General features: G+C 44.3%; 1 protein-coding gene across 1 annotated transcript in view; it reads left to right on the forward strand.

Annotated features, from left to right (window-relative positions):
- The window catches only part of LOC311111813 (disintegrin and metalloproteinase domain-containing protein 10-like), a 94,487-nt gene that overhangs the window by 46,480 nt on the left and 32,274 nt on the right, over positions 1–15,733 (forward strand). Inside the window, exon 3 of the mRNA XM_084154675.1 lies at positions 9,765–9,883. Within this exon, the coding sequence (XP_084010801.1) occupies positions 9,765–9,883 (119 nt within the window). The remainder of the gene's footprint in view (positions 1–9,764; positions 9,884–15,733) is intronic.

The following is a 15,733-nucleotide window of genomic DNA, read 5'->3' on the forward strand; positions in this document are numbered from 1 at the left end:
TGAGTGAAAACTACTTCCATCAGCAAGGGCATTGAAGATGAAACGTGGCTGGGTCTTTCAGCATGACAATGATCCCAAACACAACGCCCGGGCAACGAAGGAGTGGCTTCGTAAGAAGCATTTCAAGGTCCTGGAGTGGCCTAGCCAGTCTCCAGATCTCAACCCCATAGAAAATATTTGGAGGGAGTTGAAAGTCCGTGTTGCACAGCGACAGCCCCAAAACATCACTGCTCTAGAGGAGATCTGCATGGAGGAATGGGCCAAAATACCAGCAACAGTGTGTGAAAACCTTGTGAAGACTTACAGAAAACGTTTGACCTGTGTCATTGCCAACAAAGGGTATATAACAAAGTATTGAGAAACTTTTGTTATTGACCAAATACTTATTTTCCACCATAATTTGCAAATAAATTCATTAAAAATCCTACAATGTGATTTTCTGGATTAATTTTTTCTCATTTTGTCTGTCATAGTTGACGTGTACCTATGATAAAAATTACAGGCCTCTCATCTTTTTAAGTGGGAGAACTTGCACAATTGGTGGCTGACTAAATACTTTTTCCCCCCACTGTATATAGACTAATTCCATTGGCCGGATATGTGCCACATTATAAAACGGTCAGCCTGAAATATTGGACCTCAAGTAGATCCTAATCTGATTTATCAACTTCATCTATCACCAGTAGCCTATAGCCTGAACACAGCCTTGGATAGCCATCAGACACCATGTGAGAGACGCAATGTTGATGAACTGCAGTGACTCAGATCTGTCCCATGGAGTAGGGCTGTATAATCAGACTAGACCGTCAAGTGCCTGTTTGCTTCTTAATCACATTTTATATAATGTGCTGATAACACTCCACTTGGCAAGTAGAGACATGTACCATGGTTGGAGCCAGAAGATTTTTGTTGAGGTTTTGAAAGAATGGGGCCTGCTATTAGCCTGTCGTGTTGAGACAAGCACAGGTTTTTACATGGTGCCACCATCTTATCAACCCTCTCAATCTCTGGAGTCTGGTACTGGAGAGTCTGCTCATGGATAATTGTCATAAATGTAGTTTTCTGAGCAGTGAATGAACCGTCTGTTTTTAGGTCTACTTGTTTCCCCTGGAGAAGTAGGAATGTATTTTAAGAATTTATAAACTTATTAGGGACTATTTAGAAGTCTCTAATGCACCTAGTTTTCACTTCACTTTCTGTACGCCAGGCAGATGGGTGTCAGCATTATTTTAGCATTACTTTTAGCACTATTTCCATTATATAAAGACCTGCCTGTCACATCACCTCTACTCCTGGAGTGCTGAGAAAAGCTGAGGCGTTCAAATGTACTTTGAGATGTGGTGCTAGCGCCAGACATTTTTTGGAGGAGATGACGGGTCGCTTGTTTTTATTCTATATTCAAATGCCATTTCTGCTCAGATTCTTCATAATGAAACTTTTAGTACTTTCTGTTCCCTTCTGACTGAGATGTACAGATTGTCCTCCAGAGCTCAGGATGACACAAACTCTGTCTATGAATAATACAGAGATGTATTCCATTCAGTGACAAGTAGAGGGAAGAATGGCTGTATTTGACATGGGAGAACACTGCACTCTGATGGGCTGGGAAGCAGTAAGCCGTCTCCAGTGTTTGGGTTGCAATTAATCAGGATGTTTTAAAGAGTGAGCTGAGTGGCTATGGAGCTCTGAGCTCGAAATAATATGATCAGCCCACAGACATTTGCGTGTTTTGATGTTTCATTGAGGTGCGTTTGGGACGTTGGGAGCATTAATTCCTCTAATATACTATCTTGAAATGAGAGAAGATAATTTGCTGTCAGAAGTCTTCGCAGCCGCCCTGCAGACACCACTGTTAATGAGTTTTTTTAATAGAGGTTCATCATCTTGCCGCAATTGAATTAACAACATCATGAACATCAGGCTTGAAACAAATGCATTGGTCATTCGTTTGTATGTTCCCATCTCTGTTCTCCCGAGTGGCGCAGTGGTCTAAGGCACTGCATCGCAGTGCTAGCTGTGCCACTAGAGATCCTGGTTCGAATCCAGTCTCTGCTGTAGCCGGCTGCAACCGGGAGACCAATGGGGCGGCGCACAATTGGCTCATCGTCGTCCAGGGTAGGGGAGGGAATGGCCGGCAGGGAGGTAGCTCAGTTGGTAGAGCATGGCGTTTGCAACGCCAGGGTTGTGGGTTCGATTCCCACGGGGGGCCAGTATGAAACAAAAAAAGAATAATGTATGCACTAACTGTAAGTCGCTCTGGATAAGAGCGTCTGCTAAAAAATGTAAATGTATCAGCTGTGGCCTGATTCCTCTCTCCCTCTCTTCTGTTGTTGTTTGTGTACCCCACCATACGGTCCCCCTGCCTCGGTTTCATCTGCTCTGCATTGTATCATCCCCTCCTCCACTCACCTCTGCCTTTTTAAACAACTTTCAGAAGTTCAAAATTACATATCTGGTGGTTAAGGGTGTCCCTGCAGCAAGGACTCTCTCTCACTTTCTCTCTCCATATCCCCCTCTCCCTCCCTCCCTCTCTGTGCCCGATTCATGTTTTCGCCCACTGATGTGCAGTATTTCACAATAACGTCTTTGGTTAGCGTTTCTCTCAAAGGCAATGGTTAAGCACATAGACTCCATGTTTGTCCTATGTGTCTGTCATCTCAGGGACGCGGTGCTGAAAGGGACTGGGACTGACTAAGAGTCTCAGCTCGATTATGGTGAGCGTCAGGAATTATTAGAACTGCTGAAACCTCCACAAGAAGCATGTATGAAGTAACAGTCACAGCCTACACTGTTGTTGCCATTGGCAGGGATCAGATCCCAGGCTTTGGTCTACACACGTCCTGTTGATATTTTGCTGTATTCTGTGTTCTCTGTCTGTTTGTTCAGGTCATCCGGTGAACCCTAACTCAGAGCCTGCTGCACGATTAAAGATAATATTGTGTCCCCCTCCCCCACATCCACATAGAGACTGAGATAAACAAATCTCTACTGGGACCTGCAGCAGGATTGGAGTGGTTCAATTGATTCTGGAGTTGAGCAGTGTTTCATTTAGATACACAGATGTGTGAGTACACAACACTGCCTTTAGCTCAAATTCTCTGTAGAATTCTCTCTCACCTCTGCTTTTCAACATCTGTCTGATCTGATATGGAATCCATGAATAGCCTGAGTGTACAAAACATTAAGAACACCTTCCTATTATTGAGTTGCACCCCTTTTGCCCTTCGAACAGCCTCAATTCGTCGGGCATGGACTATAAGGTATCGAAAGCGTTCCACAGGGAGTCCATATTACCGCAGAAACAGACTCAACTGCACGAATGCCAGGCCGTCCCGTTTTCAGTCAGCTGTTCATTCCCCCAAAAATAAACATATTTCTTTCTACGCATAAGACTGTTAATTTATTTCATGACGGTATTCATCATCAAGGTTGTGCCAGCCCTACTCATCTGTAATGAAAGAACTGCTATGAAAGTTACTATCTCCAGCCCTGTTTCTGGCAGCATCTGATTGCTGTGGCTCACTGAAGCCGAGTGCAATGGAGCCAAACCACTTTAAATAGTCTGACGGATCATTTCACACCAGTGCCGCCCGGCACCTGAGTTTCAGAAAGGAAGCAGCCTAGATGGAGCTGTTGTTTTTGTTGGTGTACCAGGACTATAGCATTTACTGGCACCCATCGCCACCCACACTTCTGACAAGTCTGACTGAGACTCCAGAAGAGTGGGGATGTGATGTACTGCAACTCACTGACACGCAGAGAGGAGGTGTAGGTAGAGAGAACAGGAAAGGAAAGAAGATGTTATTAATATGGCGGTTCGTCATGTTGCTGGTGATATGCTTGTGTAGACAAAGGCCTTGTGGTTGGATAACCTCCTTAAGAGTTTTAATGAGAGAGTAGCTACTCCCCTAGTGCAGAGATTTGCTGCATTAACTCCAGTCACATGACTATGAAGTCATGGTGCTGGAAATAGTTTCTCTACGGGTGTAATTACATTGTCTAAGAATTTCTGCTATTTCATAGAGACAGAAGGCATGTGGATGAGGATGCATTCATTTAGTGGGATTATTATCAACCTAAAAGAATGTCCTGAGTGCATCATAAGTAGATTGTTTTGGGTTCCAGTAACTGACTGGGAGCCTGCTGTACAATGTGTGATGATGGAGGGAGGGAGGGAGGGTAGTCTATACCCTGTGGTTCTACTGAGCAGTGGCACTGACTGACTGACTGACTGACTGACCCAATGGGGATGCTGCTGAGTTTGAGAGCCAGACTGCTCTGATGGGGGTTTATTGCTTTGTTGATAATGTAGGCCTCGGGAAATCAAACAACTTAAATATAGAAATGGGGTAATTCAGTCACTGCACTTCATCACATCTCTATTAGTATCTCCCCTGCCTGCCTGTCAAATAGAAGAAGATCCATTTCCTGCTCCATTATGTAACACTGATAGTCTGTCTTTTCCCAGGCAGAATGCTGCAGTGTAGCTATAGCCTAACTGTTATCCCTGGCCTCTAGTTTAGATGTTGTAACAGTCATTGCCAGTTCATGCACAGACCTGCTACAACATGCTGTGGCTATAGATGCAGATCCATGGCCCATGCACGGTTTTGAGAGGGGAACAGCCCTGACCCATAGGAGTATGTTAAATCTTTCCTGGAAGTAGAAGGTTGACTCATCTCTCACCCCCTCCTGCCCCCCCACCGCTCTGCAGGCCCCACCCCTTCTCTCCCAGTATTCAGTATGCCTGTGTGCTCTGTCTGGTTGCTGAGGCTGGCAGTAAAGGCTCACTACACACACAGCTGTGCTCTTTGCCGTCATTACCACTCTAAAAATACTGCTCCACATTTTAGAAAACGAAAGTCCAAAAATCTGTCTAATTTTGTGCAGCCATGCTCTGGTGGCTGTCCGTCTGCTGTCTCGTTGGGGGTGTGTGCAGAATAGGGAATCTGGAGACCAATACCTGGCTGTACTGTAGGGCATGTTCTACCAGTTGTGCACAGTGCTGAAGAAAGGCATCCAATATAATATAGTACATTGTATCTACAGTGGTACATGTTGCAGAAGTTTCACACATAGTCAGCGTTCTGCAGTCAATCCCCCAGTGGATTCTCTGAGAATTGATTAGAGACAGGGCATAATAAAGAAGGCCTGTAAAGTGAAATCTTCCTGACGGGAATTAAATGCACCTGTCCCTGTGCCACTGCTTCTTTGATTGCACTGTGGAGTGTGTCTCCGGTTGGTGTGCCAAGGTTAAGTGTTGTTTGGTAATTGAGTGTGTTCTCCCAGTGGGGGCTGGTGGAGGTGGCGGTCTGTCTAATGGCTGGCTGAGTCACTCACTAACAGACATTAGCATAATGCTTTGTTCTCTGAAGGGTCTCAAACAGAGAGGGCCAACCGCTTCACCTGACCAATACGGCCTGATCTATTGCATATCATAAACACATCAATAAATTGGTTATAACAAACTCTGAACACCGTAACACGTGACAGAAAAATGGACGCAGAGGACATGATAAATAAACACGAAATGGGGCCATGTTTACTGGTTGCTCAGGAGGTAAGGGGGAAGTCAGATGTGTGGAATAAATTTGACTAGCTGTGGAAAATACTAGAGATCAAGAAAAAGAAGGTAAGGAGCATGTGTGCCAAACCGGTGCTGTTAGATTACTATATACGTTTTCTGACTGTTTGGAACAATGTAAACACTAAATAAATGATAAGCGTACCAGAGAGTATGTTGTAATGTTATTAAAAAAAATTGTAAAGCCTTTATTACAGCAAAGACTAAAAACAGTAGCATGCATTCGTGAATCCAATTGCTGAAATGGAATGGTTTATTTATTGTTTACGCTAATTATTCAAGGGTTGCTTTGATCTTTTATTTTTAAACTAAAAAGCTTGATTGCATTTCAAATCATGAATGACTCGTATGCTGTGTGATGACATGAACTAATAAATGATTGATTGATACAGTAGCCTATATAAGTATTGAAATATAGGCCTAAAGTATTAAGACTAAACAGGGTGCGCTCTTAGGCCTACAGCTCGATGTTGGTTATACAAGTCTGCTATACTAATAATGATAATGACATTACTTATTGTTGTTGTTGTTGTTGTTGTTGTTGTTGTTGTTGTTGTTATTATTATTATTATTATTATTATTATTATTATTATTATTATTATTGTTGTTATTGTTATAATAACAATAATAACAATAATAATAATAGCATTATCAATAAGAAGGAGATCAAGAAAAATGAGGGTTATTTTTATAAATATAATTGTTCTGACAATTTGGAACAAGGCTGTTAACACTAAAATTAATTATAAGTAATACCGGCTCCCAAGTGGCACAGCGGTCTAAGGCACTGCATCGCAGTGCTGAGGCGCCACTACAGCCTCAGGTTCGATCCCAGGCTGTGTCACAGCCGGCCGTGACTGGGAGACCCATGGGGTCACAATTGGAGGGAGCAGGGGTTAATAAAGGAACCCAGTCCTGCTCCTCGCACCAAGAAAGTGGTGCGTGTCGCCAGTCCGGTCCGGCCCGTTCCTGCTCCTCGCACCAAGCCAGTGGTGCGCGTCGCCAGTCCGGCCCGGCCTGTTCGTCACACCAAGCCTGTGGTGCGCGTCGCCAGTCCGGCCCGGCCTGTTCCTGCTCCTCGCACCAAGCTAGTGGTGCGCGTCGCCAGTCCGGCCCGGCCTGTTCCTGCTCCTCGCACCAGGCCAGTGGTGCGTCTTCCTAGTCCGGCCCGTGCCTGCTCCTCGCACCAGACCAGTGGTGTGTGTGTCCAGTCCGGCACGGCCCGTGCCCGTTCCACCGGTGCCTGGTCCGGCATCGGTCAGCGGCTCCACTCCGGAGCCTGAGCAGTCCGGCGGCAGGTAGCTTAGTGGTTAAGAGCGTTGTGCCAGTAACCGAAAGGTCGCTGGTTCTAATCCCCGAGCCGACTAGGTGAAACATCTGTCGATGTGCCCTTGAGCAAGGCACTTAACCCTAATTGCTCCTGTAAGTCGCTCTGGATAAGAGCGTCTGCTAAATGACTAAAATGTAATGTAAAATGTCCGCTCCACCGGTGCCCGGTCCAGCTCCGGTCAGCGGCTCCAGTCCAGACCATGACGTCAGCCTCTCTCCAGGTTCGGGGTCTCCCACACCATGGTCCAGACAGGGCCTGGAGTATCGTGGGAGGAAGGAGAGGGGAAGCAGCGCGCCGAGGTCCAGACCTGACCAGGGGCGCAACAGGGAGGCGGAGAGTATGAGGCGGAATGCCCACCCGGCCCCTACTCTGTTAGGTGAAGGTTGTGCGGTCGGAGTCTGTCACGCCCTGACTCAGGGGACTCGTATATGTTGAGTCAGGGTGTGTATATTCTTTGTTTGTGTATATTTCTATGTGGTTTATCTAGGATGGGTATTTCTATGTTGGCCGGTGTGGTTCCCAATCAGAGGCAGCTGTTGCTCGATGTCTCTGATTGGGGATCATATTTAGGCAGCCTATTGGCACTATTGAGTTGGTGGATCTTGTTAAGGTTTGTTGTATTCTACCTTAGGACTTCACGTTTCGTTTCGTTTATTGTTTGGTCGTGTGTTATTAAGTTGAATAAACATGTACGTATATCACGCTGCGCCTTGGTCTGTCCCGTCATTCAACGAACGTGACGTACTGTGTGACTGTCAACAACACAAATGAACACAGATTAGTCTATACATTTTCTTTGACAGGCCTAGTCAGTAGTCACAAGATGGGCTATTTCAGGTTGATATACATTTGTAATCTTTCTTCCCTTTTCTCTCCTATTGTTGCCGGCGTTGAGTACACCCACATGCCCGCCTGCTTACCGGAGCACTAGTAAAGATCCAATTACACAATGGGAAACTAGGTGCAGGGTGAGCCGACTGCTGGGCCATGCTTAATTAGATAGCTTAAGGTGTCCACCCCACACCTCCGCTCTCCCACTCTCCATCTGTCTCTTGTTTTCTTTGTGTGTTTGTCTGAAGACTTCCCAGGATGGGCCATTCAAATGGGACTTGTGTGTCTGTGACTCACGTTGTCCTTTCCTGACTCTGGGTTAGTTGTGTAACCAACCATGTGTCCACTAACACCCCAGCAGCCCTGAGGGGAGCCTTAATCAGAGAGCTGCTCTGGGCAGGGATGCCCACGTCAATTACAGCTGCCATTTGTTACCCAGTGAGAGGGCCTGGGCCTCCCTCTGTTATCAACAAAGCAAATTAGGAGGGCCGTTGTTGTGAAGTGCTGTAGCTGTGATTAATCTGAGATGGCCCTCACTACATCCTAAACTAAGAAGGAACAGAGGGGAAATGGCCAGTGGTTTTGTTTGTCTTGTTCTCAGTGCTTACAAATCCAAGAGAGAAATATGACAAGATACATTTTAACTGTCCAATTGTTGCAGTCACAATGGGTCACTTTTATTCACTAAAGATGCATGTTGTCTAATATGTGAGATTTTCCCTAATGTTGTTCTCCATCATGCCATTATTGGGAAATACAATCTATTATGCATTCACGTCATTGGTTTGTTGACAGTCAATCGGCTCATCCTCATGGACTCACACAGATGTAACCTACGAGTCTGTTCCATTTCATATCCTATTCACATGGATTAAGAGCCAGGATATTAATATTATGATTCATGACTCATTCTGAAAAATGGTTGATGAAACTGAGTAATAATGTCTATCTCTTAAGGCCTTCCCACACTGTATGTGCGACGTTACCAAATTAAAATCTTGCTATCAACCTGGCCAGATTGTATGATTTTCTTCAGTTCTGTCGTCACATTCTGCGATTGGCTTGCGAGGCTACGTCAGCCTGCAGCAGTGTATTTCATCTGCGCACGTGCCAGCACCAGCAGCGCAATCCTCACTCTATGCTAATGTGTGAGTGAAGTGAGTTCGGACATTTTTTAAGTATGCGTCTTAGATATTTATATGTCCCAAAAATAACATGGTCGCTGTGGGAGAATGTTTCTTTTGATTGGGGATTTTGTACATTTATCAAAATCCCATCAAGGGAAATCTTCTTCTTGCAAAGCATGTAAACGTTTGAATCAAACTATATTATATTCATCTGACTATTCACAATAGTTGTATTATTGTGTGCATATCATGTGGCTGGCCGTAAGACCAGCCACTATACGATAATGGCTCAATTTCTGGCACTGCGAGAACTTTGTCGGAGCCTACGACCCATAGAAATTAAAACCAGTAGATAGTGATAGCGCTAACGGCATCCATGTATTCCTATGGAAAACTCCCGATGGCGCATGAAGCCGTAAGTATTGATATGAGTGATATGGAGTAATGATTTACTTGACCTGTGTTCTGATAAGAGACTGGTGTGATTCTTTGGAGGTCCCAGCCCAGGCCTCTGAGTCATCAGGACTTTATAGGAAATATTCTTCCTGAACAATACAGACGTGTGCTGCTGAACTATCTAAAGAATTTGCACATCCATTAAGATGTTTCTCAAATAACAACCACTTTCTATTGTCTCCCCTAAGAGAAGTTGAAGGCCCTATGTGTCTGTATTTATTTTCCCTTTATTTTCCTTTGCTGTGAAATGAAAAGGGTCTTACAGCCTAGGAGTCTGTCTGTGTTGGGAGACACTGGTTTGGCGTTGTACTTGCCCTAATCTTTCTCCTGTCATTTTGGCTGCATAGATGTTTACTGAACCATGAGTATGAATGTTGGAGGTACTAAATGGGGTCTGGGTAGTGTAGTAATGTCTTTTCATGTTCCTCCCTTGCAGGCATTTCAATCTGCGGATGAAGAGGGACACCAGCCTGTTCTCTCCAGACCTCACAGTAGAGGTGTCAGGAGAGGAGGCTCCCTACGACACCTCCCACATTTACACTGGAGAAATCTTCGGTAAGTCCAGCAATTATTTCTGGAACGACAAAGTCCTTGTGCACACAGGAACAATTACGATAGTTACCAGGGAAACGCTTCCCGCATCCAATTTGTTTATTTGCTTTTGCGTTCATCTGTTGTGTGTGTGGGTGTGCGCCAGAGTGTTGTTGTGGGATTGTTAGCGTTGGCTGGCTGGAGGAGTTCGATGTAAAAGCCCAGCCACCATGAAGCTGTGGTTTTGAACGTTGTTAATGAATATCATTCTCCACTCCTCTGTCTGTCTGTCTGTGTGTGTGCGTATACGTGTGGAGAATGTGTTGGTCACGTTCCAGCCTCACATCCTCAGGATCCTCCCCCTCCCCCGCCCCATGCCTGCAGCAGAGCTCACATATAACACGAGGGGAAACAAGGCCAAGGTGTGTCCGTCCGGTCATGTGACGTGGTGTGTTTGTGTGAAGCTCTCAGATCTCAGCGGGCTCAGCTCCACTCCCACCTCATCATTCCCAGATGCTGTCATCTCTCTTCTCCTCTGCTGAACAGGCTGTAATTCAAATCAGACTCCACTGGAGCACTTCTCATCTCTATCAAATGGAAATCTTGAGATCTGTTTCCTTTTAGAGAAGCAGCAATGTTCCAAGGACGACGATGTTGTAGCCTATTTCTCAGATCTGTAATGTAGAGGGATTTGTAATGGAATGGAAAGGTTTGTCCGGACCAAGCCTTTTCTTGTCAGTAATAAAGGTGGACATTCAAAGGTGGAATTTTAATTTAGTGCACACTAAATTTACTTTTCTGCTTACATTTTCATGTACCGAATAAAAACCTTAAGTTCAATGTGTTTCCATTGCATTTTCGACTCTAGCGATTGTTTTGTCACAAAAAGCAGTGCGTTAAATAATAAATGTGCCTACTCTGGTCTTGGCACATGTGCTCTAGCCAACAGCTCGCAGATAGACTACAATGCGGGTAGGCTGTGCAGGTAGGCTAGGCTACATGATGAGATTATTATGGATAAGAGCGAGAATTTTTTTATTTGTCAAATGGCAGTCAAGCATCGATCATCATGTCACCAGAATAAGACCCTCGATGTTTATTGGAAAGGAGCATCAAACTCATCACTGTGCATTTTCACTACCCTGTGAAGCTCATCATAACTTATTTCATCTGTAGCCTAATAAACTGCATGGTTTCCCAAATTGCAGTGGGAGGACCACACACAATATCATCGTGTGACTCCAAGTTCACTTCGATATGATGGTTATTATATCAATATTTGCGCATAAAGTAATTTCCCCGCCATTTCTCGCATAATTCATTTTACAGACACAAAGATCCTACCATGTCAAACAAACAAATGATCTAGAGGCATTTATAAACTTGTATCGAAACTTCCGGTTTCCATCACAGCTGTCGTGATTTTTTTTTTTATACTCATAAAAACTGGATGGAAACGTGGTTACTGATACATTTAATTGCCAGATTCACTCTGGCTTACTGAGGGAATAATTAGAATAGGCAGAAGATGATGTTCATGTCTACCGAGGCCTTGATGTATGACAGAGAACCTTAGGCTTTACAAAATCAAATCTAAAACCTTGCTTTTTTTCCCCCATTCTTTTTGTAAGTGGACAGTTTCCATACGAGAGATGAAACGCTACAAGGAACACATAATATTGTCCTCAAAGATGTAATATATTTTTTCACGTTCTCCGAGCTTGAGGAGTTTGTTGGCAGTTGCTAATCTTCAGAGAAATGGTAGTCGGGTAATCGTCATGCAATCACGCTTCAGCAAGCAAGGCAGCTTGCCAAAGGCATAATTGCTGCAATAACAAAGTGTTACAAAAACGTAATACTCTAGAATACTGCAATTAGAGATAAAGATTGCACTCAGAGTTGGATTGCAGTAAGTGGCAACATCTTTCTCTCCTCAACCCTTTGCTGTATAATACAGTGCCTTCCGAAAGTGTTCATATCCTTTGACTTATTCCACATTTTGTTGTGTTACAGCCTGAATTCAAATTGTATTTTATTTTTTTACTGATCAACACATAATAGCCAATAATGACAAAGTGAACACATGTATTTAAACATTTTTGCAAATGTATTAAATGGGATACAGAAACATTTTAAATTTAAGTATTCACATCCCTGAGTCAATAAATGTTAGAATCACCTTTGGCAGCGCTTACAGCTGGGAGTCTTTCTGGGTAAGTCTCTAAGAGCTTTGCACACCTGGATTGTACAATATTTGCACATTGTTATTTTTTCTTCAAGCTCTGTCAAATTGGTTGTCGATCATTGCTAGACAGCCATATTCAAATCTTGCCATAGATTCTCAAGTCAAATTTGTAACTAGGCCACTCAGGAACATTCAAAGTAGTCTTGGTAAGAAACTCCAGTGTATATTGGCCTTGTGTGAATTTGTCTCCCAGTGTCTATTGGGACGCTGACTGAACCAGGTTTTGTTCTAGGATTTTGCCTGTGCTTAGCTCTATCCCATTTATTTTTATCCTTAATAACTCCCTATTCCTTGTCGATGACAAGCATACCCATAACATGATGCAGCCACTACCATGCTTGAAAATATGAAGAGTGGTACTCAGTGATGAGTTGTGTTGGATTTGCCCCAAACATAACACTGTATTCAGGACGTGAAGGTCATTTCTTTGCCACATTGTTTGCAGTTTTACTTTAGTGCCTTATTGCAAACAGAATGCATGTTTTGGAATATTTGTATTCTGTACAGGCTTCCTCCTTTTCACTCTCATTTAGGTTAGTATTGTGGAGTAACTACAATGTTGTTGATCCAGCCTCAGTTTTCGCCTATCACAGCCATTAAACTCTGTTTTAAAGTCACCATTGGTCTCATGGTGAAATCCCTGATCGGTTTCCATCCTCTCGGGGCGGAGCTAGCATGTTGGAGTGAACGGCTGTGTGTGAGAGGCTCCTGCAACTTTTTTGCGAAATAATCTAACCTAACTTACTTTATGGCACTTGTTACAACAAACGTTTCTTTCTAATACAATATTGTAACTTTCTATGTGAAAATGCTGAGTAATAATCGACCAAAGGACAATAAATCCACATCGGAGGCCTACTCCCCACCAAACAACGAGACAGACATGGCAGAAGGCACAGGTAACAACGTGACATGTACAGAACTTACCCAGGCTTTGGGAGAACTATGTGTTGCTATAGCGGAGGATCTTAAGGATACTATTGCTGAACTGGACACTAAAATCGAGAGCACCATTCGAACGGTCGCTTCGCAGGGCCAGAGTATTGTGGACCTTGAGAAAGCTTCTGAATTCAACGCTGGTAGGATCGACGAGTTAGAGAAGCTATGCACGTCATTGCAGGATAGTGTGCAGAGGCTTTCTGTGAAAGTGGTCGACCTGGAGGGCAGATCCAGGCGTCATAACCTTCGCGTTGTGGGTCTGGCAGAAGGGGTGGAGGCGGGCTCTCGCCCCACCGACTTCTTCGGCAAGTTACTGAAGGATGCAATGGTACCGGATGTTTTGGCTTCTGATCCTCTACTGGACCGGGCCAGCGTCCTCGCCCAGTAATCATCTGTTGTCACAGTTTCAAGACCAAGGATCTTATCCTGCGCGAGGCTCGAATGAGGGGCAACCTGTTACATAAAGGGCACCCCTTTCGTGTCTATGAGGATTATGCGCCCGATGTGGCAAAGCACCGCCCTGGCTACAGAGATGTCATGACCAAACTCTACAAACTCCATCTTCGCCCAGCCTTGCTCTTCCCTGCAAGACTAATAATTACCCCGCCTTCCGGGGAGAAGATTTGGCTCTCCTCGGTTTTGGACGCAGAGAAGTTTATCCGGGAATTTACGCCAATCCCCCGTACAGGTTAGAGTGCCTTGTCATTGTGTGTTAGGGTCTGCTCATGGACTCGAACCCATACTATACCATAACGGGTGAAACCGTATTAAACGGTCTCAGCAAGGGCTACCGAACATGTAATACGCTGAGCTGACCAATGGAGGGCGGTCAGAGCTCTCATTTAACGTTAATTTCACTTTCATTCCGACTGGGTTTAGAGCGATGCCTGTTTGGGAGGCCTTCCAGGTCGGATCATTGACACTTTCGGATGGATATACTTATATTCCCCCATTTTTTTGTTTTGTTTCGTTATTTTTCAATTCTTACATTATTGCTATTACCATACCATGTATTTATTGCTTGCAGGGGTCTGGGGGTGATGGTTGGGAAGGGGCAGACGCAGACACCTGGATAGCAAGTTGATGCTTTGTGCTGTTCTGCCTTTGTCATAGCCTGGTCCACTCTCACAATCTGATTCCCACCAGCCCTCCGTGGTGCTTGTGTCTGTGTAGGTGTGCGTACATATAATAATTTTTATTTGTACTTTATTATTATTTTCTCTTAGTATTATGTATGTGTATATTTTAAATTAGTATAGATTATTATTCTTGTGTGTGTGTGTGTGTGTGTGTGTGTGTGTGTGTGTGTGTGTGTATGTATGTATACAGTGGGGGAAAAAAGTATTTAGTCAGCCACCAATTGTGCAAGTTCTCCCACTTAAAAAGATGAGAGAGGCCTGTAATTTTCATTTTCAAATCCAGAAAATCACATTGTAGGATTTTTTATGAATTTATTTGCAAATTATGGTGGAAAATAAGTATTTGGTCAATAACAAAAGTTTCTCAATACTTTGTTATATACCCTTTGTTGGCAATGACACAGGTCAAACGTTTTTCTGTAAGTCTTCACAAGGTTTTCACACACTGTTGCTGGTATTTTGGCCCATTCCTCCATGCAGATCTCCTATAGAGCAGTGATGTTTTGGGGCTGTCGCTGGGCAACACGGACTTTCAACTCCCTCCAAAGATTTTCTATGGGGTTGAGATCTGGAGACTGGCTAGGCCACTCCAGGACCTTGAAATGCTTCTTACGAAGCCACTCCTTCGTTGCCCGGGCGGTGTGTTTGGGATCATTGTCATGCTGAAAGACCCAGCCACGTTTCATCTTCAATGCCCTTGCTGATGGAAGGAGGTTTTCACTCAAAATCTCACGATACATGGCCCCATTCATTCTTTCCTTTACACGGATCAGTCGTCCTTGTCCCTTTGCAGAAAAACAGCCCCAAAGCATGATGTTTCCACCCCCATGCTTCACAGTAGGTATGGTGTTCTTTGGATGCAACTCAGCATTCTTTGTCCTCCAAACACGACGAGTTGAGTTTTTACCAAAAAGTTATATTTTGGTTTCATCTGACCATATGACATTCTCCCAATCCTCTTCTGGATCATCCAAATGCACTCTAGCAAACTTCAGACGGGCCTGGACATGTACTGGCTTAAGCAGGGGGACACGTCTGGCACTGCAAGATTTGAGTCCCTGGCGGCGTAGTGTGTTACTGATGGTAGGCTTTGTTACTTTGGTCCCAGCTCTCTGCAGGTCATTCACTAGGTCCCCCTGTGTGGTTCTGGGATTTTTGCTCACCGTTCTTGTGATCATTTTGACCCCACGGGGTGAGATCTTGCGTGGAGCCCCAGATCGAGGGGAGATTATCAGTATGTCTTCCATTTCCTAATAATTGCTCCCACAGTTGATTACTTCAAACCAAGCTGCTTACCTATTGCAGATTCAGTCTTCCCAGCCTGGTGCAGGTCTACAATGTTGTTTCTGGTGTCCTTTGACAGCTCTTTGGTCTTAGCCATAGTGGAGTTTGGAGTGTGACTGTTTGAGGTTGTGGACAGGTGTCTTTTATACTGATAACAAGTTCAAACAGGTGCCATTAATACAGGTAACGAGTGGAGGACAGAGGAGCCTCTTAAAGAAGAAGTTACAGGTCTGTGAGAGCCAGAAATCTTGCTTGTTTGTAGGTGAC

Source organism: Coregonus lavaretus, assembly GCF_964263955.1.
Source record: "Coregonus lavaretus genome assembly, chromosome: 37".
Taxonomy (NCBI): Eukaryota; Metazoa; Chordata; class Actinopteri; order Salmoniformes; family Salmonidae; genus Coregonus; species Coregonus lavaretus.